The sequence below is a fragment of the Gavia stellata genome, chromosome 9, assembly GCF_030936135.1.
Source record: "Gavia stellata isolate bGavSte3 chromosome 9, bGavSte3.hap2, whole genome shotgun sequence".
Classification (NCBI taxonomy): domain Eukaryota; kingdom Metazoa; phylum Chordata; class Aves; order Gaviiformes; family Gaviidae; genus Gavia; species Gavia stellata.
The window spans coordinates 18,454,177-18,481,755 of record NC_082602.1 but is presented as its reverse complement, the minus strand read 5'-3'; the positions used below and the strand labels follow the sequence as shown (position 1 = coordinate 18,481,755).

The following is a 27,579-nucleotide window of genomic DNA, read 5'->3' as shown; positions in this document are numbered from 1 at the left end:
TTCTTCTTTCCTCCCCTCTCTTCCTTTCCAGGTCTCTTTTTAGAAGGAGGAGCTCTGGTCCCCATGCCTGTGGAGTGAGTTTAAAATACTGATCCATTTGACAGGTGCAAGAAATTACTAGCACAGCATTTTTTTATGGATCTGAAGTGATAAGCCCAAAGTTATTTTGACAGCTTGTGTTACTGAGGTGAAGCTAAAGTGTTTGCGTTCTGAACATAGAAATACTTACTTTAACGTAGGCTACGTTTTGGGAAAGAGGGTTCACCATCGGTTGAGGGAAGTACAGCTCTCATTTGGGTTTTAAGCCTTCCTCTGCCCTCTCGTGGCACAAATCGGAAGTGTTGGAGTAAGTATTTAGGTCCCCGCACTAACGAGGACAGTCGGCCCTTGCTATGCCCACACTCTCTCGGTGCAGATCCGGAGATGAGTACCGGTGCCGCTCCTGCCGGCAGGGAAGCGGGACGAGGAAGCCCAGGCAGTTTCACTACACTGTGCGTGGCCGGCGGCTGCTGACGGTACCGGCCGGCGGCGGCTCTTTCAGGGAGGGCTGTGCACCACGGGGCCAGAAGCACGGGTTAACTGAAACGCCGAGTGCAGCGCGGCCGAGGCCCCGCAGGCCCAGGGCTCACTGCAGCGTGTGGAGGGCCCCCGCTGGACAGGCAGGCCCGAGGCGCCTCAGCACTAGGGCCCGACGCGGGGCACCGGCGAGCAGAGGCGGGCCCGAGCAGCTGCGCGGGGTAACGGCAGCGCGGAAGGGAGGGGAGCGGAACGGAACAGAACGACGCCCCGGTCTGCGCGTCGGCTGCCAGGAGTCAAGATGGCCTCCGGGCGGGCCCGGGGCGAGGGGCCTCGCGAGAGCGCTGCCGCCTCTCGCGCGGCTTCGGCAGCGCGCGGTTTTTGGTCTCGCGAGGCGGGCGGGCGGCGCGCGGTGAGGTAGCGAGCGCGGGAGTTCGGCCGGACGCGCCGCACCGCCTCGCGCCCAACGGCCCCGGCGCGCGGCCATGCCGGCACAGAACACGGCGAGCAGCGGCGGTGAGGGCCCGGGGCAGCGGCGGCGGCGGCGGCGGGCGGGCGGCGGGGCCCCCGTGGGTAACCGTCCTCTCGTTGCAGAACCGCTGGGAGCCGAGATGGGGGAGCAGGCGGAGGCGGCGGTGATCACGCCGGCCATGCTGAAGGAGGAGGAGCAGCTGGAGGCGGCGGGGCTGGAGAAGGAGCGGCAGATGCTGGAGAAGGTCAGGCGCGGCCCCCGGCCTCGCACGGCGGCTGGGGCTGCCCGCGGCCGGGGGGTTCCCCCCGGGCAGCGGCGTTTGTCTGGGTCTGAGCGCCGTGCCCCCGCGGCGTTAGTCCGCTCGGCGGCGGCCTGTGGGCCGGGGCCGGGGCCGGGTGTCGTGCAGCGCCTTTGATTTCAAAACAAACAAACGTGAGAGGCTGTTGAAGTTCCGGGCGGTGGCTGTGATTCACAAGCGCCTTTGGTCATCCACGGAAGGCTTTTTTTTATTATTTTGAAGGGTAACGGTGGACTTTTGCAGTCAGCAAGAAGCTTACTGCATTTTATACTCGTTTAAGTTTGCAGTGAGAAGATTAACTCTTTACTTTCGTCGTTCCGAGCCTAGAAATCTAAGATAATCTGCCTTTAAAGTAAGCTGATTTCAGAAAGGGTAGTAAGTTCACATTCTTCTGAATTTCTATCTGAAATACTAAAGGCAAGATTTTTTGTTTGCGTTGTCTGTATGTGCACATAACGCTTCTCTTTCTCTTTTTGCTCCTTATTTTATTAAAAAAAAAAATCCAAAACACCGCCAATCAAACGACCTGATTAGAGCTCTGGAGGACACTTCTATAAACACCATTTATCCTTTCCAGAAATAAGCCCGGTTTTGCCTTTCTTTTGGTAGCATGTGTAGTTTAGGCAGCTGCTGTCACTGGCAGCTCATTCTCCTTGCAGTGGTGTTTGAAGGCCACAACTGAGCTGCATCAGGGAAGTAGCCTTGCTTAAAAAGCCTAGCCAAAAAGGGCTGGTTTTATGCCAGTCGCTTTGCTGGTCTGCTCTCCTGCTCTCCCCTGCACGCAGTTGTGCAAGCACTCCTAAGTGGAGGGGAGCAGGAGCTGCTTGAGCTGGCATTGCTGCCAGGACCAATCTACATGTAATCATCCTGAGGTGTATGGTTTGCGTACTTCTGTTTGCTTATGTTGCAGGAAGCAGACTGTTTCAAGGAAATGATACCTCTGTAACACAAATGACATAATCATTACTACTTTTCATTTCTCTCTTGTTGTGAATGTTTTCAAATGTTGACATTAAACATTGGTTGATATTAACCAAGCTGTTTCGGAGAGTGAACGTGAAAACATGGTGCTTCTAGACCTGTGCTGATAAAAGTTAGAAGGTTATCAGAATACTATATAAGGTATAAGGAAATACAAGCTTGAAAGAACTCTTCTCTTAAATGCTCTTTTGAGGATTGTATTCTAAAGAACTAATGCTATTACTCAAAATACTTGAGCAATCAGGTTTGTTCCCCCCGTTTTTCAGAGTACTCTCATTTTCCCCTTTTCTGTTAATTACATAGCTTTGTATTAAGCCCACAGGAGACTGATGTCTTTAAAATTGAAGTATTATTCTAAGGGCATGAAAAATACAATTTCTAAGGCCTGGAAATAATTTTAATTACTCTTTCTACTAACAAAAGTTGTGATTTATGAAGGTATGTTTTTAGGCTGCAGCATTTTGTGGCACTGTGGTTAGAAAATAATGCGTTATTCTCCCGCAAGTGTCATAATCTTCTTTCTTGCAAAAAATGTCGTGTCAGAGCCCATCTAAAGTTCTCTTCAGGTATTCCTTGATAAGACTTGGAACTAAAAATTTGGAGGCAATCCTTTTGGAGGGTAAGGAGGAAATCCCTATAGACCAAATTATCTCATTGCACAGGAAGTATTGAGAAAAGGGCTTAGAATTTAATTTCTTTCACAACCAACCACTTCTGTAACAATGCTATAATGTGATAGGGCTGGGGTTTTTTGTATTCTCATTTCTTGAGAATCCACAGAGCTTACCTTTAGCAAGGGTGTCGCTCCGTTGTCCTGTGTGCTCCTATCATGCTTTTTCTGTTCAATCTGGGGCCAGTCAGACCAAGGGAAACTACTAGTGTTGTTAAACCCAGGCTTACTGGCATCTTGGGGGCCGCTGATGTTCTTGAAGCTTCTGGGTTTTTTATGCTTGTCGCTTCGGCAAACCCCCTGCCAGGTGATTTGTACAGCAGTTCAACAAAGGAGTCACTTGTTCTTTCTGTGGGCTGATGGCAAAATACCACTATGCAAATGCATAAGAATGTAGAGGGATGAAAAAGAGTGGCAAATTTTTGACCTTTTCAGTCAAAAGGGGGAAAAACCCCTACTTTGTTGAGGCTTGAAGGTTGAATCAAAGGACAAAGTGGAGAAATCATGAGTGTTCAATGCAGTTCCTCTTTGAGTTTTCTTTATTCTCCTTGAAATTTTTGTAGTTTGTCAAGGGAACAGTACTTCAGATTGACCAATTAATGGAAGGATGCTGTATTCGCTCCAGTAAAAAGTGAGCAACAGCAATTTGCTGAATGAAGTAGTTCAGTTATAATTAAGTTCTCTCTTGCCATTGCCATCAAGGGTTGATCTTTCGGAGCTCAGGTACTTTTCATCTGAAGGAAAAAACCTGGATTGGGGAGAGCAGAAGCAAATAAAAACTGTATGGAGAATCATGAGAAGGCAATCTCCTGGAGATCGGTCTTCTCATAAAAGCATATGGTGATAGCTATCTGAGAAGAGTGACATGGAGTACTGCTTGTGGAAAATAAATTTCTGGGGGAGAGAAATGTGCTCTCCCTTTTCTGTGTCACACAGTTTGTCCCATGATTCAGCTAATATCCTTTTTCCCTGCCCGTTAGTCTGTTCCAGAAGATGCCCTTACCTTTCTGTCTTAGTGTGCCCTTCCCCCAGGGTTTATTCTGAAGTCAATGGCATAGATAAGCATCTTGTAAAGCTCTGCATTTTGCCTTTCTGGAGTTTCTCTTGGAGATGCTAATTTATACCTTTGCACTTGTTTGATATCTCAATTTAACAGGCAATGTTTGATGGATGCAGAGGGGTGAATGCTTTTTTACTTTTTTGGGGAGTCTTGATCTGAGTTTTAAAGAGTAAATTGCAAACTTACAAATGCACAGCCTTGACTAATTCAAGAGAAGTTACTTGTAAAAGCATGTGTGGATTTTGTAAGCAAAGCAAGTGGAAGTTACTATTTTCACATTGGGAATTTACTTGACCTCTGTAAATTAGGCATGACAGTTTTGTAGCTGTCTGAATATCTTGTTCGTGATGAAAAACTGTACCTTTGTGCAAATAGCACATGGAGGAGTCTGAAGTGATACTTTGGAAACTGTGCTGAATTTTGCCAGGTAGGGGTTTTTCCCTCCCAAATTTTGCAGGCTGCAAATAAACGTAAATTTCATTTTGCTCTAAATAGGAGTTGAGACATCTTTGAGCCCCTGAATGCCTTGTGCTACTGCACTGGAAGTTAGTGTGTTGCAGAGCTCTGTTTACATATGCAAGTGAATGCAGCCCTCCATTACTTTTATCTTGCAGCACTTCATAGGTACTTGTGAGTCCATACACTCATAAATCATAGACTATAATGACTGGAAGGGAAAGGTTGTGTGTGTGTGAGACAATTTTAGTTATCCTGTAGAAGAACCCTTCATTATATTAAAAGCGTTAACTCTGAAGCAACTATAAATACTTGACATCTTTGTGTTGGCCAGGCTCGCGCTTCTTGGGACAGGGAGTCAAGTGAAATGCGCTATAAGAGGCTTCAACATCTGCTTGAAAAAAGCAACATCTATTCCAAGTTCTTGCTAACCAAAATGGAACAGCAGCAACTGGAGGTAGGTGTATTCTTGTCTGCAGTGGGGATTCTTAAGATGGGCTGCCATCTGTTTGGGTTTGTTTCCCATCCAGCTGTTTGAACTGAAGTAAAAATGCTGTTAAGATTGCAATAATAACATGAAAATCTACTGGAACTACTACTGCCCACGAATGAAGTAGTGCTTTACATAACATTCAGAATTTGTTCCATAAATTACTAGAAAAAACAGACTGGAAAGAGTATGAATTATAATTTAAAATAACAGTATCAGTGCCATCTTTACACTGTCACAATTCTTCTGTTGGCCTGAGTGCTAGGAAGAGAAAATAAATACTTCAAATACGAAACAAAGTTTAAGGGAGCTAGAAAACCTGGGGGAAGGATAGAAGATGCAAAGAATTGACAAGTAAGAGTTGTGCAGCCTATTTATGTTGATTACTGAAGGCTGAGGATGAGGCTTGTCTTCAAGATGCTAATGTAGACCTCCCTCAAACAAATTTGTAATTTACAGTGATCTGAGGCCATGCTGTTCCCAAACAAGAGCTTCCGTAAAATGATTTTGTGTTTTCAGTTTTTTTTAATCCACGGGCTGCTGAGTTCATATCTAGCTTTATCTTGACTTTTTTAACTGTACCTTTATGGACAAGCTTGTAAAAGTTTATGCTTGAGAGACAGGGAAAATCTTAGGAAAAGATTCAGGGTGACGATGTGCTCAGGAAAGTGACACTGACAGACTGCAGGAGCCTCCTTTCTAAAAATACTTTTCTAGTTTAGCTGTCAGCTCAAATTCATGGTTACTGCATTGATAGAATGTGTGTTTCAGTATTAAGTCTTGCTCCATCTGATAAATACCAAGGTCTCTTGTCTCTTTTTTCAGGGTTCTTTTGCTTTCAGCAAGTAGAAATAGTAGATGGAGTGAAAATCTTAAATTCTTCAAGACATGAAAGCACTTCTTCCTTAAAGGCATTGTAGGCTACTTATATTGCTTTCTGTTCCGCGATGAAAACAAGTGGTAATATGTAGAAGTTAAAGGGGAGCTGAATGCATGGAAAACTTACTGCAATAGGTGTGATCTTAAGGAGTTTGCAGTCGGGAATACTTTTGTTGGAGTCTTTATATATTACTGTATTAAACTGGTTAAAGTATTCACTGACAAGCGATTCAGAGCAGTTACAGTTTCTTGCCCAAGTTTTGCTTTATCATTTTAAACTATGTCAGAATAGAGGCTTTTAGTGAGACTGCAGAAACAAGTAACGTCTGTAGAGTACACAGAACTCTTCATTACCAATATGATCTATGCCTGTTATCACTTCTATAATGGATAGTTCTCTTTTTTGGGTGTAATAGAAAGATAAGAAATCTGTGTGGGGTTTTTTGTTTGTTTTGGTTTTTTTAGGAACAGAGAAGGAAAGAGAAGTTAGAAAAAAAGAGAGAGATGATGTTAAAATCTGCCAAGGTAAGATTAACTAGCTATTTTATGCAACTTTCTGAATAAAAGTCTGACAAATTGCCATGTCGATTTTGATCAACGTAAGTAAACTAAGTAAGTTAGACTTAGCCAGTATTTGACTTACAGGATCTATCTAGTATACCATATTTATTTTAACTGTAATAAGACTGTTTAAAAGCGCTTAAAAGTTGCATGCCATGACAGTCATCTTAGGAAGATGTTTCTGACTAATTATACTGAAGGAAATGGTTTGAATTTGTCTTGAGGAGGTTTTTTGTTTCTGACTAATTATACTGAAGGAAATGGTTTGAATTTGTCTTGAGGAGGTTTTTTGTTTTAGCAATGATTACTTACTCGGCCAAGATGCTGAATAAGGAATAAAAATATAAGCAGGAACTTCTTTTTGCTGTATTTTTATAAATTACTTAATAGTAAAAGTGTTTCAAGAAGCTTTCAAAGGCAGTGGTTTGAGGCTGATTACATCTTTTTATCTGTGTCATGATAATGAGAGATGCATAAAATTATGAACCTCTTCCTGTGTTTATTTTTTAGGGTCAAAATCCAGTTGATGGCAAAGGGGAGAAATCGGGTAATGTGTTAGGTTTTGCCTTTTGTCAGTATTGGTGTTTCTACTTTCTTTAACGTTTGATGTGTTGTATAAACTCAAATATTATCTTTCAGGTGTGAAAAAGAAGAGAGGAAGAGAAGATGGGACATACAACATCTCAGAAATTATGTCCAAAGAGGTAGGCCATAACTATAAATAGGCTTATCTGGATTTTCGTAGCACGAATTTTAACTGGTGAGGCAATCGCTGTGTGACATCTGTATTTTAGGGCAATACATTCTTGTACATTGTCATCAAAGATTATCAACCAACAGCCAACAGTAGTCTATGTGTAATGTATGATCTTACAGCAAAGATCTATGTAACGAGCAGTGTTGTCAGACCTGTAGAATTCAAATGCTTTTTTATTTTTTTTTCAAGTCTTTGGGGGGGCAAGCTGTGAAGAGACTACATCTCCAGCTGAATTTTCAATTAACCTTTGTAATTGGAATGCGTTCTCTGGTGTGTGGCTTTCTTTATAGTCATTTGTATGATTAATGATGTTGTATGGTAAGCTTTTTAAATTATGTCCAGATTCTTCAGCTAAAAGATCTCATGACATACAAATTGTAGTAGCCTTTAAGGTTGAAAAGTGCATAAGCATAGTTTTTTCTTTTGTTTCCAGGAAATATTGTCAGTGGCAAAAAAAAGTAAAGTGGAAAATCAGGTATGTTGGCACATGTTGTTGCAGTTTAAGTGTGTTAAGCCTAGAGGGAGGGAGGGCTTTTCATACTTCATAGCATATCTTTAAATTTTTCCTGTAAATAAACATCTGTCTGCTAGATATTGAAGTACTGAAGTTTAAAAAAGTGGTGCAAGTGAATGCACTTAAACACCTTTTTCTGAAATCTGAGGTGAAAACTTCTAATTTATTTTTTTAAACACTGAATTTGAATGTATTTCATATTTTATAGAATGCCTGTAGTTTCAAAAATAAAGGAAATAGGAATTTACTAAGAAATATTTGTGCTGGTGTATAAGACCTTAAGACAGTCATTTTTAAGCATTCAAGCATGGAGATAACAGGTGTGGTCTCTTTTGCTTCTGCTGTAGTTTAGAAGCACAGTATGAATTTCTTTCCAACATTCTCTAGAATCTGCTTACAGAAAGGGAAATAACTGCATTAAATGCCAGCCAATGTGAGGAAGGTTTTAAGTCTGCTTGCTTTTATGGGTAGAGAATTGTAAGCCCGATCACTTCAGTAGCTATCACTGCTCTTCAATTCTAAAGGAGTAAAGAATGCATATAAGGTATTGAAATTTTGCATGTTGACATCTACCTATGTAGTAATATTAATCCTAAAAATAAATTCTACTCTTGAGTTGACAGTTACTCAAAATAAGCCTTTATGTCAGGGGCTGGTGTACTTCACTGCACATTAAGACTGGTGTAAATTGGGCAAAAGTATGTCTTAGCTGGGCTTTGATGTGCATTCTACATGTCATATGGTCCTTGAACTTTCCTCTATAGGATGAAAGCTCTTCTGACAACCTGTGTCCAGAAGACCTGCAGAAAAATGGAGACTCAAATAGCGTCATTAAGGATAGATTGTGTCAAGCTGTACGACACAGTGCCAAGCAATTCCTTGATCCAGTACGGAAATTTAATGGACAACCAGTGCCTTTTCAGCAGCCGAAGATTTTTACTGGAGGTGTAATGAGGTGGTACCAAGTGGAAGGCATGGAGTGGCTAAGGGTATGGAGCGATTGTTGATGAAATTGAATCTGTTGCTGATTGGAAAGAGAGAAATGGAGGGGAAGGGTCACTAGAAGTCTGTGATCACAGTTGGTGCAGGGAAGGTGAAGAAGAGGGAGACAGTTCTTTATGATTTCTCATGATACAAGAATCTGGTGTTAGGAAGAAGTTGTCAAGCAGTAGATACAATGTTTCAGCGTGAGGAGGATATTTGTGTTTCTAAATGTTTCTTGAGACTTTGTGGTTGTTGTTCTCAATCTACCCTTTCTCTATCTCTTTTCTTGTTCAACTCAACTGTCTTTTCAGCCTCTCCTTACAAGGACTTTGTGAAAGCAGAAGGATGATGCATACTACTAAGGGACAGTCCTATTTTTCTTTCTCAAGGGCTTGAATACCTAGCCCACAGGTGTTTAAAGACCCACTACCTTGCAGGCCTGACACGGATGAGTTTTCCATTCTCTACATCTTGGAATCTAACTAGTAATATTAACACATTGTTTTAAATTTTTTTTTGTCTTTAGCCTTTGAAATAAAAAACTAAAGAAACTTGCCATAAAAATTGCCCACAAACATATTTCACTTCTACCTGTTTTTACTTGCAAGCCAAATTAGAACAACTTTGCTTTTTAATTATCAGAGCCAGACAGAACTAATTTTCATTCTGCTACTGATCTCATATTTTCCTTAGGTTTTTTCTTTCTTTTTTTTCTTCCCCACAAGCATATGTATCCTGTTTTAACAGGCTTAGGCTGATCTCACAAGTGAGTCCTACTCAACTTGCTCACTGTCTTCTGTCACTGGGGCTTACTCTTCTGTCACTGGGAAGTGCCTAGGAAAGACTGGCCTCTTCGGGGCGGGGTGGGGGGGACAACAGCTTCCTTAGTTGGGCCCTCAGGTACATAACCTTTTTCATGAATCTTTATGAATAGTAGATAGAGTAACAGAAGAGCACTTCTGTGTCTTCCTTTCTGTTCTTCTATGAGAGGTTGCTCTGTCATTTGTCAGAATAGGCAAAAATAACTTTGGCTGGAGTAGGTGGCTGCACTGGTCAGGGATTGCACCTTTTTCCTATGGTGAAGTAGCTGTGCCTACAGAAGCTACTTGAATAGGTAAAAGTGAAACATCAACACAATAACTTTGACTTTTAGAGGGGGGAGTAAGGGAATTCTTTGGAGCTGAGATGAGTAAAAATTTGGATAGTGTGAGCTGTACTTGCAGTTGAAGTGCTTTTTGATGTAACACTAATTTTACATCCTTTCCTTTGATACTGTTCTGTTTTTTTGTGCCCTAGTCAGGCACTTAATTGGCTAGAAACATACACCTACATATGAATGTCTGAGGTTTACAAGACGCTTGCATTTGTTTTCATCATGGAGAAATCATCCTCATCTGTAATACGAAATGTGCCTAGTAGAGAGTTTCCACAGGTGTTACATTCCTAAAGATGTCTATTGTTCCTAAGGTGTGTTGGTTATTTTGCATTTCTATTTCTTTCTCTGTATGCAGATGCTTTGGGAAAATGGTATCAATGGCATTTTAGCTGATGAAATGGGGTTGGGGAAGACGATCCAGTGTATTGCAACAATAGCACTGATGGTGGAGCGAGGAGTCCCTGGTCCATTCTTAGTATGTGGTCCTTTGTCTACTCTTCCAAATTGGATGTCTGAATTCAAGAGATTTACTCCAGAGGTAAAAGAAATAAAGATTTTTCCTTTTCTTCCTTAGGTTTAAAAAAAACATATTATTTAGTTCATATTCTAATTCTTTGCCTTGAAACGTTCTCTATATAGAACATTAGTTTAATTGTAGTTGTTTGTGGTTACTACACACTGTGCCATGACTTGCTACGTATTTACAGCCTTCTTGTAACAGAGCTCATTATCTTCTGTTTAGGTTTAAATGAGCTTAGTTCACTTGACTTCTAAACCTTCTTTTTTCAGATTCCACTAATGCTCTATCATGGAGCTCAGCAGGAACGTCGTAAACTGGTTCGTAAAATTCACGGGCGACAAGGGTCACTGCAAATCCATCCTGTGGTCATTACTTCCTTTGAAATAGCAATGCGAGACAGAAATGCCCTGCAGGTATGTTAGTTCTCCTGAAAGCCCTAGGATGGGTGGAATGCCTCATCACTAGTAGCGATGCTTTTGAATATAGTAAAAAAAAAAAAAAAACAACAAACCCAATAAAACCCGCATGCTGCCTGTGCAACGAAGTGTCATACTGCAGCATTTATATTGGCATTCACTTCTGTTTCCTTGGTAGCAGTGGCTCTGGAATCTTATGCTTAAGAAGTTCTTCAAACAGAACACTATCCAAAAAGTGAAGTAAACAGATAGTTACAGCATACCTCCTCTTTTCATTACCTCTCTGTAGGTGATGGTGGGAGAGGCTTGGAGTAAAAGCTGTACTTGGCGTATAAATATCATAGTTAACATCAGAATGGTTGTTTCAGTGAGATGAGTTTCTTGTAGAAGTTTTACTGTAATCACCTAAGCTTTCTAAATGCAGTCACCATTAAGCAGATGTATGGCATTAACCGTTCAGACTCAGCTTTTCTAGTCTAGTGAGAAACAACAGTGAGTAGAATCTTTGTAATGAGCAGTATCAGTCTTGTTAGTGCTGCTTATCTCATCTGGCACATGTTTTGATGGAGTAAAGCTAAGATTTACTGAAATATCTTTTCTTTTTATAGCACTGCTTCTGGAAATACCTGATAGTAGATGAAGGTCACAGGATTAAAAATATGAACTGCCGCCTTATCAGAGAATTGAAACGATTTAATGCGGACAATAAACTCCTGTTGACTGGTACTCCCCTGCAAAACAACTTGGCAGAGCTTTGGTCATTGCTTAACTTCCTGTTGCCAGATGTATTTGATGATTTGAAAAGGTAGGTTGCGATCTGATGGTGAAAACTATTCCCCTTTGTTCTGTTTGGGCATTGTTGTGACTCTTTAATAATTAAACTTGTATCAGTATGTAAAGAGCTATTTTATGGTACAGGTGTAATTTGGTATGATTATTTGATGGTAAAAGCTTTGAAATGTGTCTTGCATTCACAATTAGTTGTTTCAGGAAGGGAGGAATGAGTTGTCAGCTCTGTGGATAGTGGAAGCTCAATTCTGAGCTAAGACATGAGCGTTTGGGGGGAAGAGATGTTTGTCTAATGGTAAGTGCCTGGTGCTGCTTGAGATTCTCTGAGGTTCTGGAGAAAGCTGTGTGAGGCTGGCAGACGTGGCACCCGTGGGAGACAGGTCTTTTTCTGAAGCAGTAGGTGGTCAGGTAGAAGAATGTTGCTAAAATGGTCTTTAGACTAATTTTGGAAAAAGATACAGACTGAATATAATAGATCATAGTGAATATTCCAACTAATACAAGTATTTTTACCAATCACTTAACAAGCCTCTGAATTGACAGGTATATTTCAGAAATACCTCTTGTTCACCCTCTATTCATGATGGATGTTAGTGCTTTGTTTTTCTTAAATCGTAGGATAAGAGTATTATAATTAATGAAGAATAATAGCTATGAAGTAAGCTATTCCTTTTTTTTTTCTTTGTTTTTATAGCTTTGAATCCTGGTTTGATATTACCAGCATTACAGAAACTGCTGAAGATATTATTGCTAAAGAAAGGGAACAAAACATCTTGCATATGCTGCATCAGGTTTTCATTTACTCTGTGTTGTTTTTTTCATGGTTTATTTCTAACCTTGACCATTATTACGAAGTGTGTCAAAATCTTGTTTGTGGAACTGAATTCTGGGCCTGAGGCTTTTATTGTGGCACTTCTGGACTTCCTTAGTCTTGTGGGGGTTTTTTCAATCTTTACAGCACTTATAAATGCTGAAAGGAACAATATACCTCTTTGATAATGACTCATTTTTATTCTTGGAACTGAAGTGAGTTTAGTCAAACTTAATTGCAGGTGCTTGCTTCTGTTTGCCAAAAGATTTAATTGGTATATTTATTTTGTTGAAAGATAACTCTGAGGGAATTTTTGTAACTTTTAGGTGTTGAACAGAATACCTTTTGACAAACTAGTTGTATAAAGTGCCTGTCTTCAAAACCAAACTGATACTCAAAATTTTCTTTTTAAGGGTGTGTGTGTAAGTAAATGCTTACAGAACTCTCATTTTCCCATCATAAGCTGATGGTGAGAGATCTAAATTATCGTCTAGATATAATTGTCAATGACAATTTATTATTTTGGTTAAAGGTTTGGGGCTTTCCCAAAATAGCTTGATTTAAGAAATATAACTAGCAAAATGAGCTGTTTCATAATGAAATTATTTTCAGTTAATGAAAATTATTTCAAAGGTCTTTAATATAGTTACTACTGCACCCTTATTAAACACTTAAAAATTTTTAAAATGTCAATGGATATGTTGTTCAAACATAAGTATTACCAGCATGTGTGTAATAGTTTTGGAGTAGTAGCCATCTGTATTAAAAAATTAAATATGGAACTCTGCAAATTAACTCCCTTACTTTAAATTGTCAAAATAGCATTATATCAATAGACCCATTTGTGTGTTGTGTGTGAGATTTTTTGTTTTGGTTTTGGTTGTGTGTGTTTTTTTTTTTTTTTAAACTAGCCATGTTGAGAGCTTTGAGTAATTGTAACACATCTGCTCAACATTTCAGATTCTGACACCTTTCTTACTCAGAAGACTGAAATCTGATGTTGCTCTTGAGGTTCCTCCTAAACGAGAAGTTGTGGTATATGCACCTCTGGCAAAGAAGCAAGAAACTTTCTATACTGCCATTGTAAATCGCACCATTAGGAAACTGCTTGGAAATAATGAGGTATCTACTGATACGGATGTTAGAAATATGGTTGCTATTAATGGTTTGTAGGCAAAACCACATTGGTATTGCTTCGTTACTTTACCATTGTAAGTAAATGTACTTCTTACTTAAATTTTCAGTCTGGTCCTTTTGTTACCTATTTCAATGGCAGTTACCATGACTGGCCTCAGTGGGCACAGAACTAATGCAATATGGGTGTAAATACGATGTTCTTGGTTGCTTGTAGTTTGGGGGGAAAAAGAAGACAGACAGTTTTCATAGTTGACAGTTTCTGTTGTAAAATCAGTAAGGAACTAATGCAGCTTTTAAAAATCAAGCAGAAGCTTTCAAAATCTACAATTACAGACCTTTAAAATTGGGGCTGCATTTTCTACTTAGCAAAACTTATTACAGAGTCTAAGTATTGCATGGTGCATATCGCTGAGACCTCTTTTCAGTATTGAAAATTCTTGGGTCAGCATAGGCCTTTAAATCTGAAGGTACCTGCTGTTGATGGCAATGTTATAATTTCCTACAGGAAGAAGTAGTTGAGTTGAGTCCTACAGGCCGACCAAAACGCCGTAGTCGAAAACTGGTTGATTATTGTGAAGAACATAATGGTTCGCCTGATGACTTGGAAAAATTGATCAGCAAAATGCAAGAGGAAGTAGAAAAAGAGAGGTGCCTGCCCTAAAAGATTGGGTTTTTTGTTATACTGAATATCTCCCTCTTAGTTTGCTTCCAGAGCTTTGCTTATTCAAATTGATCAGGAATGGCATTTCGTAGTTCACTATCCTTGTAGCTTTATGATTTGTTTCTTTGCTTTTACTTAATAGCATGATAGCAATGACTAGGTTGTACCATCACTCACTGAGTCAATAGAGTTATAGTTAACTAACTACAAGACACATACTCCTACTTGCTACAGACCTCCTAGATCTGTGGCCTTTGCAGGATCTAGCAATAAAATTGCTTCTTGAGTTCCTGTTTTCATTAGTCACAGTCTTCGGTAGGTCTTGTGATGGTAGTGCAATTGATAGTCCATAAAGAGCTAAAATGTCCCAGGGTGAAATGTAATTCCTTTGGGCTGTTGAAACATTTTGGTAGTGAAGAACTGTGGTTTCACCAAAGCCTCAAGGTCTAAAATGGTGTTGGGTGCCAGCCACGGAAGAACTGCTTAATCTTAGCTATTTGGTAGTTGAAATTTCATTGTAATAGCTTAGGTCCTGGCTACAGCTAGCAATGAGAACAAAGAGCTGAAGAGCTTGGGTTATTGCTAGGTTTTGCAGGCTTTGCAAGGTTCATGGAGACCTTTTGTCTCCCATGTCCGATTACGTTCACAGGTATATCTTTCATTGGCTCAAAGACAGGACAAGGGATAATGCTGGTGTGCTAACTACAGTTAACTCCTAGGTTTTTGCAGAATTACTCAGAAATACTTGGAGCAAAGTTTGGGCTCAAGATTGGAGAAAAGGGAGGAGTAGTTTCCTTGCTAAATTCTGTAAAATACATAGGCTTAAGCTGAGGCCTGGAACCCAAATGGCTAGCGCAGTAACTGCTGTTTTGGTGACAGGTATTAGTCACTTTCTGGTGATTAAGATCAGAGTTCAGGTTCAGGACTGAGGAAGCATGTTCATTCCTAGGTTTGGCGAGGTCTGTTAGTGGCTCTAAATTGGTTGGAAGTCCCTTGGGCATAACGAAAACTAGATTAATCTTCAGGGTTGAAATGTGTTTATTTTACTAGATTTTTATTGTAGTCCAGTGTACTTTTGTGAAGAGTTAAATAGCTGTATTCATTGTGAATCCCGCAATGTGTATATGCGGCCAAAATAGGACAGGCAGAGATCAGATTTTGGAATAGCTTGTGTATTGTTCCGCAGGAGATCTGACCATTTGTTCCAGAGGGAGCTTGCTTCTGTTGTCTTTTCTTCTGGGTGACTTGGCAGAAGTTGTTTTTTCTGATTACTACTGACTGCCCTTCTGTATTTTAAACCAATAATGGCAACCCCTTGTGCCTTCGGTGCTAAGTGTGGTACTAAAAGAAGTTTTGTCTGGTAATGGCTTTACAAACTATGAGGGATTTTGAGGACATTTGACACAGCATGTGAATCCATTGCTTGATTTTGGTTTTATTATTATTTTTTTCTCTTTAGTATCTGTAGCGTAATAAGGTGACACTTTCTGTACTAATAAGATGACATATCTTTTTCAAGGCCAGTGGTAGAAGTGAGCATTCCCATGGATTCAGAGGTGAACCTGAAACTGCAGAATATTATGATGTTACTAAGGAAATGTTGTAATCACCCCTATCTTATTGAATACCCATTGGACCCTGCTACACAACAATTCAAGGTACATATTTTAAAAGGATTATGAGAAAAATTACTCCAGGCTTTAAAAAGCAATAGACTGTGAGCTGATGTCAGTAAAGAATGACCTTTTCAATATATTTGGCATATGCCTCCCCATTGAATTTCAGCAGTGTGACTGAATCATTATTTAAAGCTTCCTGCAGCAGCAGTTGCAGAGACTAGTTCAGCCTCAGTGCCCATTTAGCCTTTGTATAGTGATGCCATAGTTGTCTTCATTACGGCAGCACTCATCTGCTGGGAGCAAAGTTATTGAATTCAAACAGTAGCTGGGTTCTGTTGACTCAAGGTGTTTTGGGATCTGCCTCAAGCTCTCCTCACAAAGGTTAGTTTTCAAACCAAAAAATGCTGGCTTTGGTGAACTGTTCATGACATAAATTGCATGCACAGCAGGAGGTGCAGTGATAACTTAAGTGTGAGGTGTTGAAGGGCTGAACCAAGTACAACACAATTGTCTGTTCAGACAATACAGCATCCTTTCTCCCCCTCAAAAGGGAAAAAAATCCAAATTATATCACAAAGGCCAGCTGGTATTTTTTAATTTACACAAAGCAGTTGGCAATATAGGAAAGTATGAAGCAATTTGAATTGAAAGAATCTTGAACAACTGGAAGCTGCTTGAACATTCTAAGTGTATGTTTGTGGGCATGTGTAGTCATGTTTCCTGTTCAGTGAGCGATAATAGATCAACGCAGGAGCAAGCTGTTGAAGTTTATCAATGTAAAGTCAGTGCACAAAAAGCAGATAGCCCAGTTTGGGTGATGAGGGGAAATTAGTTAACATGTAGAAAATGCAGACTGACAGTTGACATCACTTGCAGGAGCTAGTGCCTGCTCAGGAAAATGGATTAGGAATTACTGAGGTGGCTGCTGTGTGGCTCAGACCTGAGAAGTTTCTATATCTCTGCTCTTAGCCCATAGGAAGAATTAGATCTAACAAACTCTTTTTCAGCAAAAGAGGGGTCTAAGGTACCAGTCTGAAAACTTTCTTTGTCAACTTTTGTCACTTGGCTGATGTGTAGTAACTTGTTCCACAGTGCTTCCATATATCCAGTAGGTGGAAGCCTTGTGCATTAATGACAAGCTGGGAAAGGAAGAACAGTGCTTTTCCATGTGGAAAAGTTAAAATCATCAGTGTTTCTCCTTCCAGAAGTGGGATGAAAACTAATTAGTTTTTTAAAAATTATTTGAGCATATGAAATGGTGGGGTTTGATTTAGTTACATCATGATTTAACTGATTCTGAGTTGGGGAAACCTTTGGTATCCTTCCCTCCTAATATATAATCCCCTTTGCCCTGTTCCAAGGTTGATGAAGATCTAGTAAAGAATTCAGGCAAGTTTCTACTCTTGGACCGAATGCTTCCAGAACTGAAAAAGAGAGGACATAAGGTAAAGCTAACGATTTGGGGGCAGGGCATAGTTGTCTCCTTACGACCAAAAAATGGTACTAAGGAATCTTCCTGGTTTCGTAGGTCTTGTTGTTCTCACAAATGACTATGATGCTTGACATTTTGATGGATTACTGCTATCTGAGACACTTCAAATTTAGTCGATTGGATGGCTCTATGTCCTACTCGGAGAGAGAAGAGAATGTAAGTAGATATACATGCCCTTTGAGCCAGATAGCAAATTCTACTTGTTCCTGTAACACTGGGGTGTGATTTTGCACAGCATTTAGCCTTTAAGAGGCAAAAGACATCTATGTTGAAAACTGACATCCTTGCTGCTGCTTTAATATCTGCAGCTTAGAAATACTGAAGCAATGAAATGTGTTACTAACATCTTGGGGTATGCCTAGAATGATGGGTGCTCATGTACTGTTATCCAGGTGTGAAGTATGTAATATATCTAGATTGTGGTAGATACTAATCCCAGTTTTACCCTTCACATATTGTTTCCTAGCATCCTGGACATGATGCCAGCATCTGTGGGAGCATACTGCAAGTCTAATGCCAAATAAAGTAGATTTCCAGGAAATGGGTTTTTGTACCTAGTGAGACACCTGTAACTTCAGCCTGAAATTGCATGTGGGTTTGTTCCAGTGCGATCCCTTGTTCTTGCATACCTGTAATGGTTTCAAATAACCACAGAATGCCCTACTACTGAGGCATATGTTTTTCATGAAGAGCAGCCATGCAGGGTGGTTCTGGAAAAGCACTGAGGGTTTGCAGGGATGTAAAAGAGCAATGCGTACATGGAGGAAGTACACAGGATGTATCTAGGGGATGTGCTGCAATTGCCATCTGGTCTCCAAAGTATGCACTAGTGTTTATGAAGATAGGGGAAAAAGTGGCAGATGGCAGATCATCTAGCCCAAATTGTGCTTCTTTTTGCCTCATTTTTTTCTGTGCCACAGTGTGGCTGAGGAAAACCAAACACCTTAAACACTTAGATTGTCACCGTTAGAGCTGATTCTTAAAGAGGAAAGGCTAACTAGCAACATGTCAGCAAGCTATGGTGACTTTTATTAAGCTGGTAAAATTCTGTACTGCTGGCTTGTGGAGATTTTTAGGAGTTGATTGTATGCCTACCATAGTGTGGTATGGGTGCAGGATGAGAGAAGTCTTCTATGTCACCAGTCTGAGTTCAGCAAGGCTCTTCCCAGCTCTCTGCCTTGCTGCTGTTGCTGCGAATGCTGTTGTGCAGGAGAGCCCAGAGGATATGGGGCTTTTAGAGAGCCTGGGTAGCTGCTTCCACCTGGCGGTGGGGTGATTTCTTTTTCTCTACTGGGATCTAAGTCCTGAAAATTACTATAACCTTCCAGTTTTCTACTAGCATGTGGGTGGTCAGACTAAGTAGACTAGGTTTTGACTGGTATTGCAGACCTGGTAGGAGCTGTACTGACACTTGGAAACGTAGTGAAAGTAGGCTAGATGCTGAGTAGGTTGCCAGAAATTTACTCATAGTTTTGAAGTAAGAAAAGGAGGTATACAGGGTGGCTGGAAGTTACAGTCAAGTTGGCATCAGTATTTTAGATTGTTGCTTGTGTCAAGAAGTAGATATGTTTTTAGGCTCTGCAAGCTTGGACTGTGCTCACCTTGGGGAAGAAAATATTACTGGATGGTGGGTTATTTGGAGGTGAATGCGATTTGGACAATATGTCAATACAGTAATCTCCACGCTGTGTGTAGACAACTCATTGACTGGAATCATCAGATAAGAAAATACAATTGTGTCACTTCTTGGTCTTGTCCTGTCCCAAATGCATGCAATGTTTCTTAAAGCCCTAGTTTGGCCTCATTCATGTGCTGTATTTTATCTGTGTTAATCTTTTTAAACACAGGTCTCTCAAAATAATATATTAAGCTACACTGTGTTTGATCCATCTGCTGTTTTTTAATAGACAAATTCTCTTCCAGATGCATCAATTTAATACTGACCCTGAAGTCTTCCTGTTCTTAGTGAGTACAAGAGCTGGAGGCTTGGGCATTAACTTAACTGCGGCAGACACAGTTATCATATATGATAGTGACTGGGTACGTTGACAGACTGTTAACCTAATGATATGTGTCATAAAATGCTTTCTCTATTGCTGCTTTTGATAATCGTTTACTAGCCCATTATGGTATAGACCACTTCAGTAACTTTAATGAGGTGTTATATGAAGATACTAGTAAGTAGTGTATGCAAACATGTTATATATCAAGTATACAGCCTCGTTTGAAAAGTCCTAGCTTATCCAATACAACATTAGAGTTGGTTTCCAAAACTAGCCTGTTTGTCCCTGAGTTACACCAAAAGCAGGAGGGGTTTTTCTGTTACTGTTGAAGATGTGTTTCCTTCTTTTGATTTATTATTTAAGTTTGAATGTAGCCGGACCTTTTACAGGTTCCCCGTTCCCAACAGCTGCCATGTTAGTACCAGCCCCTTGAATTTCCTCCTGTGGCTTGCAGCCTATGTTTTAGCTAGCTAGGATTCTGCTGCTTGTGTGAGCCTGGAGGCTGGGAAGGAGAGAGGTGTGGAAGGAAATGACTGAGGACCTCTGCATCTTCACTTGATTTTAATAGACAGCTCTGCTGTTTGCATGACTATTCACCTTCAGGAGAGCTAAAGCAGCTTCAGAAATGTCTGAAAACTTTTTTAATCCCTCTCCTTATCCTCCAACAAAAAACTCCACAAACCTACAACTAACACCCTCAGCTAAATTTCTGATACAAAACAGGTCCATCTGTTGAAAACTGCAGCACGGTGCAGAAGCAGTTGAGCTAGTTGGGTTACTCTGACTGTGCGGCTACAGCAGCAAAGCTTGACACGGACGAGTTGAAGAGTAAAGAGATGTAGAGTTCTGTTATACCATGGCTGCCCTGCTTATTGCTTCAGCTCTGACTCTCAGAGGTCACTATTGAAAATGCTGCCTGTGGTACGTCCTTTAAAAAAAAGGTTAATACTGCAGCAAACTTGTTTCTTTATCTGTTCAGAACCCCCAGTCAGACTTGCAGGCCCAAGACAGGTGTCACAGAATTGGCCAGACAAAGCCGGTGGTTGTTTATCGTCTTGTGACAGCAAATACTATTGACCAGAAGATTGTGGAGAGAGCTGCTGCCAAGAGGAAGCTGGAAAAGCTGATTATCCACAAAAGTTAGTATCTTTCTCTTATGACTACCTGTAAGCATGTGTTGCTTCTTTAAATCTCAGGAGAGCTCTTACTGCTCTGTTTTGTGACTGCTTAGTATTTTTTCTTAAACAAAAAAAGCTTCATCCTTCCAACAAGTGGGTATATAGTGTTACTTTTCAAAATGCATTCTTATACATGTTGCAGATAACTTCTGCAGCATATTAAATGAAAGCACCTGTAGTATTTCTAGAATTGCCATGTTACGACTACTCCTTTAGTAGTAGGTAAGGAAAAAAGAGGGGTGATGAGACAGTGAGCTTACCTGGAAGAAATATTAGGTAAAAGCAGGCAATAAGAGTAGAGCTCTGGGCTTATTGGCAGCTTGTCACCAAGATGATAGTTTGTTTGACCCAAACATTTTCAGGCTTTTAGCATGGAAAATGCAGGGAGCAGATGAAAGTCTGAGTTGATCATCTTTTAAAAATAAAATTAAATGAACCAGCACATAAATGCAAAAGCAATAAGAAAAATTTCTTACTGCTTGCAGTTTAATTTATAACGATTCTTCATTTGGAGCAAGATGCCTACCCAATGACATCTAGAGCAATGTTTCATGATGTGAAATTTAGCAATAGATTTTTCCAGTGGTAACGGTAAACTTGTTGAATAGGGAGTGTTCCTATTAAAATTGGTAAAATGAGCAGAGACTATAGGAAGTTGGTTTCTGAGGGGTTCCTACTAAACTTGGTTGAGATTGCAAATCCTAGAGCTGTAAAATCACTACAAAATTTCATCATCATGTTTGCATCTGTCTTTCTGATTTTAAGAACAGTATGTTATAACCACAGTTGAATAGTCCTGTTTGAACAATTAACCAATGCTGAATAGAACTATAGTCCTTGATTTTTATGTGCCGAACAATAGTGATTCTTTTTGCGTTCTTGACTATCTAGCTGGTCATACTCAAGTCTTTAGAAAGTGATTGGGTTGAAGTATCTCTTTTGGGGGTAGATTTCTCTTGTGTGGGTACTACAGGAATCCTGCTTTGCTTCCATAGCTTACTCTATTTGTTCTATTTGGACAGAAGCTCCCATAGCTTTTTCCAAACACTAAGCTCACTTGAAAAATACAGTAGTTCTTGTAACTTGGTATGGGCCTCTGACAATAATTAGCCTTATATTAAACTTTAAAGGAGTTTAAGAACTTCTCGAAGTATATTAGGAAAAAAAAGGATTTTCATGAGGACATAAAGGGGCAGAAAGGCCTCACCTGTAACTGTATAGTGCACAGTGCAGTGCTTGTAAAGCCTAAGCTGTGGTTTGCCTCTGTTTTTGGATGATGTTGGCTAGTCTTTGTTAGATGCTTCCTTTATCCTAGCTTTAGCCTTTTTCTTTGTAATCTGTTTGCCGCTGCTGTCTTGGTGTGACTGCCAGGGCTGCCATTTGATTTCTAGGCATGTTAATGACCGATTGAAGTAAGAAAAATTTGTTTTTTAATGATTTGATTATGGTCCAACCTGAAATTAAAACCAAAGTGGCAAGATGAGCGCACAAAACAAGATGGGCTCTAATAGTAGATGACTGCTATATGCTAAAGTAGCAATGGGAACTGGGACTAGTTGGTGTACTGGAAGGAAGCTAAGTGTCAAGGGTCGTGCCTTCAGTTCTGCAAAAAGTTGAATGTTTATCTTGCTAACTAGTGGTGACTCATATCTAAATCTTGCCGCTTAGGTAGGGGTGTCCCTTCCAGGAACCTTTGGAACCACTGTGTAAATGTACAGGTGATGTAATGGATCCTGTAGTTTTGAATATCTAAAAAGCGTTGGAACTTTGGAGGAGTGAATGAGGAAGGGATATCACAAACCTTACTTAAGTCAGGCCTTTCAGTGCTGTCTAACCATGTAGGGTGTGTACAGTACAAGTACTGGAACTTAAGAACTGGAATTTGCTGCAAAGCAGAATGCTTTTTTGGCCTCAGCACCAGGTTGATCTTTCTGTCTTGTGCTTCTGTTTTATTGAATAAAGTTGCCTAGGAAACTGTATGAGAACCAGCGGGATTTTAGTTAAATTAGTAGATGTCAGACTAAGAGGAAGTGATGGACATAAACTTCTATTTAAAGTGTTAAGTGCTTGATAGGGTCTTCTATATTGTTCTCTGTGTCGTTACTGCAACCCAAGACCTGTACAGCACTAATTCAATGCCATACAGCTTGTGAAACTCTGAAAACTAAAAGAGAGAGACTGCATCACTAATAATGCGTGAGGGGACCTGGATCCTGTGTGTCACAGCAGGAGATGTTAATGGGGGAGAGAATTCTATAGCTCAAACCCCTCTGGAACTTGCATCTGATTTGCACTTCACAGAGAAACAACCAGTCCTTGGAGGGAGATTGGAAAAGGTGTGGGGAGGACTTCTGAAACCAAGATACAGAAAAGAACAGCAGTCAGTATGATGGAAGTGATTGATGAAGACTTATTAATAAAATGGGTACATGTGTTAATAAAAACTGAGGCAACTTGGCACAGAACAGTAAGCCTTGCCTGTCTCCTTGAAATGTGCAAGACTGAGCTTGGCTTCATCCATGCTCAGCTTTAGTTAGGTAATAAATCTTGAATAATTTTTTTGGATATTTGGGCTGACATCCAGATTTGTGTGTAGATAGGCATTAGCATAGTCTCTTCAAGAAACCAGCCTGTGTCAGGTGTCTTATTTTGTCATGTTTGTCTAGTCCATTAAATTGGGGGATGTTCTCTTTGCAAACCACGTCTTTCACTTACTTCCTGTCTTGTGGTTAACGCTGCTTACTTTGTTTCAACCAGCTTACAATACAAAGGGAGCAAACTTCAGCATCCACCATCTAACTTTATTTACAATGTTTTTACTGTAAGTAGGACTAACAGCTTTTCTGCTCTGTGTGTGCGTGTGTGCATGTTGAATTGGTGTTTCAATCAGTTCTTCTGCATACTACAGCTAGAAGGTGAAAGGCCTGCCTGCATGTACCTCTGACTTTTTTTCACAAGTTAGGCTATTAGCATAAGGTGTGTTTACCTGAGGGCTAAAACAAACACAGCATTGTTTTTTATGAGCAAGAGTAATTTGTTTGATATGTGCAACTAGCATTGACTTAACAGTTCACAGAATTTGTTCCTGTTTCTGTGTACTTTCTTAAAATTTCTCCTTTCTACAGATCAGTTTAAAGGTGGCAAATCTGGTCTGGCACAGTCAAAGAGCTGCCTGGACCCTCAGGAATTAATAGAATTGCTGAAATCCAGAGACTATGAGAGGTATGCAGATTTCATATTTTTCTTGGACCATGAGTTTGTAACTTGCAGCTTGCAAGCAGCTGTCAATAGCTCTCTTGTGTTACGAAGTGGTATGTGGATCTTCATAGTGGAAAGAATGTCCTAGGGATTCTGCTATGTGGGAAAACTGACTTCTATGCAATATTAACTGTAACATGCTTTTATCTGTATTAAGAGAGATGATTTCTTCCTCAACAGGGAGGTTAAAGGATCTAAAGAAAAAGTAATCAGTGATAAAGATCTAGAGTTACTCTTGGATAGAAGTGATCTTATTGGTAAGTCAGAGTTTTCATCTGTTTTTTTCTGTTCAACAGTAAATTCATATTTTGTAAGAGTCTTTATATGTAGAAAGCTGCCATAGCTTCACTTCCCTACAGCTGTGTTGCACATATGAAGAAGGACCTTTTGGCTCCTTTGCTGACATTTGCAATAGGATTTGCTGAAGAAGAAATAATAGAACTTAAACTAAAGCATTCCAGAAAACCACGTTCATGCATAGTGTGCCCTGAGCATCCTGTGAATGAATAGGAGGTGTTCTGCAAAGCAACTTCCCCTGCAGGTTGCTGTAATTGATCAAAATAGAAATTATTTTCAGCAAAGATTTATTTCAGCAAACATGTTTAAAAACCTATTTTGATACTATCATAATTCAAAATATAATCTGACCTTTTTTGGGGGGGGAAATTGAGCGTTTCAGAGTTACCATGGCTTGTCAGTGGATCAAATATTTAAAAAAAAAAAATACAAAATTTTTGAGGTTGTCTGCAAATTCTCGTGCTTGATCAGGCCAAGATATTATTAAAAACCTTAGCTTCTCTGACAAAGGAAAAAATTCATGTCCATTTCATCTAAACAGTAGATTTAGTATGTTTTGTTTCCTTCAGCATCTTTTAGAGAGATAAGCCTCAAAGCACAGATACAGAAAAATCAGTCATTACAGAATTTAGAAGCGAAAATCATAGGTAGCCTTAAATAAGTGTGATATGTGTAGTTTGGGTAAAATAACTTTGCCTTAGGAGAACTGTTGCCATACTTAATTTTTTTTTCTACATTATCTAAAGAAACTGTTTTACAAAACTGATTATTTTAGTTAAGTAACTCCTAATATAGAAAATTATTCTTGATGCACTGATAATATGGTCTATATCTTTACAAATTCAGGCTGTGAAACAATCTGATTTCTCCTTTCAAGTTGGAGAAGGTGCCATGTATTTTGTGTTATTATTGTGCATCATAGAATCATAGAATCGTTTAGGTTGGGAAAGACCTTAAAGATCAAGCCCAACCGTAAACCTAACACTGCTAAGTCCAGCACTAAACCATGTCTCTAAGCACCTCATCCACACGTCTTTTAAATACCTCTAGGGATGGTGACTCAGCCACCTCCCTGGGTGGAGGTGGGTTATAATATTAATATTTATAATCACTTAAATCATATTTATAATGGTTGATTATTCATTTTTTTTCTTGGCCATACTAAGCAAAATTAGTGTATTAAAATTGTCAAAAAGTGTTTATACAAAGATAGTCTGGCATTATGTACTGAATATTTACTACAACTAGCTGCAGTTAATGCCTTAGAAACTGAAATACCACCTCCCACCCCTGTAAGCCATAATTATTATATTTTATATAAAGACAATACTTTTTCATTAGCTTTCTGTTGACTGGAAGGGCAACATAGTGATTGCAAGTGCTAGGAAAATAAGATGTAGGTCTTTGAACTTTAGAAAAGAAATATTGCTTAGCAGAGCTGTAACTTTCTGTGTTTCTCCTAGTAACTTCACTAAATAGGTGTACTGCAGTCTGTTTTCTTCTCAGGAAAATGAGACTAGTTCAGGCAGATTTTAAAACTGCTTATCTCCATTCAGATTTAGCCAGAGGTGTTGGAATTTTTTTTTCTTAGTTTAAAATATTTTCAAGCACAAACTTTTAGTAGCAGACTGTTGATGAAGGAGCAAAATGATTTTTATCAACTTTTTTTCCAAATCCAAACAAAAATACATACAACTTTTACGTCTGCAATAGTAAGGTTGCAGACGCTTCACCTATTATTGTTGAGCTTTGTTTTGTTTTAATCCTAGATCAAATGAAGACCTCTGAAAAAATGAAAAAGGAAAAAATGGGTGTCTTCAGGGTCCTAGAAGAATCGTCAGATTCCAATGCAGAATGTGTGTTTTAATGTCCAAATGTGGCCTATAGTCTTACAGGACAAACACATGACAGACATCAGATCTTCCAGAGATGTCACTTACACGTACTGATCCTTTATGCTAACTTTCTTTAAGGCCTTGTTAAAACCCCTCGTGTTCTTTCAGTGAATTTTAACATGTTCTACAGTATAACGCAGGTGATAGTTTCATGTTGTAGCTTTGGTAGGCTCTCATACAGAATTAAGAAATAAGTATGTTTCACATTTGCAGCTAGCTCTTGTGATCAGTGGTAAAAACCAGAAAATTTGTGTAAAAACAAAAAAAAAAATCTTCCTGTGGAAGTCCTAAAACACTTTTTTTTAATATGGTGTCAATTATGGTTTTATTTGGAAGGGAGACAACATGTGCCTTTGTGTAGCTTCTGTTTTTAACTTCTGCAAATTATTTTGATTAAATAAATGTTTGGTTTGTTCTAAGGGTGTAGGGTTTTTAGCATAGCTTCTTAAATAAGTAAAGCTTATGTTGTGTCTGTTAATTTACTCTTTCCCTATTCATTTAGCACATTAGCCAATCCTACACATTATAAAACCAAGAACAACAACACAAAAAAAAAAAAACCAACCAGGCAGCTTGAATGGGCCTCCAAAAATCTAAATTTTTCTGGTGCAGACATTACTTCTGTATTGACTGTCTTGTCAGTTTGCACAGCTAAAGTGCTTGTTTGAAGCCTGTGGAGGGAGCTAAGGGTACTGGAAGGGGAAAGTGCAGAATGTCTCTCGGGGTGTGTGGATGACTGAGGAGTACTTTCTGGGAAGGGAGGGTTCAAGACTACAGTGGGGCAGAAAAGACAGGTGAAGGATATTACTTGCATATGTAGCCTCTAAGAGCCATCTGTAAGCAATGGTTTTCAACTTGGGTATCAGGTAGCTCTTGAACTTTCAATTCTGGTTTGTGAAAATGTCATCTAGAAGCTGCAGTCACAGAATTGCAGCTGGAGCTGTCACAGTTGCAGTTGTGCTAGTTATGCCAAGGCATAGGTAACATGGAATAAAATAAAATCCTATATTCTATCAGACTTTGGAAACTAGTTTCCAGTCACTTCATGATCAGTCTTTCTCTCCATAGAGAGTGTATTAGCCTGATTTAGAGAAACTTAATTTATATTAGGGAGAGATGTTTATCCTTACCTCTGTAAGGGAACAAATAAATCTGTTAACAAGTAGGCTGGCTTTGACCTTTGCCTATTGAAAGCTATGTCTTGTTTCTAATTGCTACAGACAAAAGGTTCTAAGTTTTCTGTTCAGTTACTTATTAGCCTGAATAATGCAAAGTCCAAATGTGCTGCTTCCATGTGTTACTTAAATTTGCTGAACTACTATGCTAGCCTCCTTTACGCATCACAGAATCACTAAGGTTGGAAAAGACCTGTAAGATCATCAAGTCCAACCATCAACCCAACACCACCATGCCCATTAAACCACGTCCCACAATGCCTCATCCACACGTTCCTTGAACACCTCCAGTGACGGTGACTCTACTACTTCCCTGGGCAGCTTATTCCAGTGTTTCACCACTCTCTCAGTAAAGAAATTTTTCCTAATATCCAGCCTGAATCTCCACTGGTGCAATTTGAGGCCATTTCCTCTTGTCCTGTCACTAGTCACTTGGGAGAAGAGACCAACACCCACCTCTCTGCAACCCCCTTTCAGGTAATTGTAGAGAGCGATAAGGTCTCCCCTCAGCCTCCTCTTCTCCAGACTGATCAA

General features: G+C 39.8%; 1 protein-coding gene across 2 annotated transcripts; it reads left to right on the top strand.

Annotated features, from left to right (window-relative positions):
- The first annotated feature begins 1,112 nt into the window (after window positions 1–1,112).
- Window positions 1,113–26,305, top strand: HELLS (helicase, lymphoid specific). Of its 2 annotated transcripts, XM_059821545.1 has the most exons (21): window positions 1,113–1,232; window positions 4,788–4,910; window positions 6,288–6,347; window positions 6,894–6,930; window positions 7,023–7,087; window positions 7,574–7,615; window positions 8,419–8,643; window positions 10,150–10,332; window positions 10,584–10,727; window positions 11,339–11,535; window positions 12,214–12,310; window positions 13,291–13,452; window positions 13,973–14,115; window positions 15,648–15,786; window positions 17,109–17,192; window positions 17,276–17,395; window positions 19,163–19,279; window positions 20,222–20,381; window positions 23,546–23,642; window positions 23,859–23,935; window positions 25,745–26,305. In XM_059821545.1, the coding sequence occupies exons 1-21, from the start codon at window positions 1,128–1,130 to the stop codon at window positions 25,840–25,842; spliced, it is 2,475 nt and encodes an 824-aa protein (XP_059677528.1). In that variant the 5' UTR covers window positions 1,113–1,127; the 3' UTR covers window positions 25,843–26,305. The 2 variants fall into 2 exon arrangements, with proteins under 2 accessions (XP_059677528.1, XP_059677529.1); XM_059821546.1 differs by lacking the exons at window positions 23,546–23,642; window positions 23,859–23,935; window positions 25,745–26,305 and adding an exon at window positions 22,722–22,937 and having other exon boundaries at window positions 1,210–1,232.
- Window positions 26,306–27,579: the final 1,274 nt, after the last annotated feature.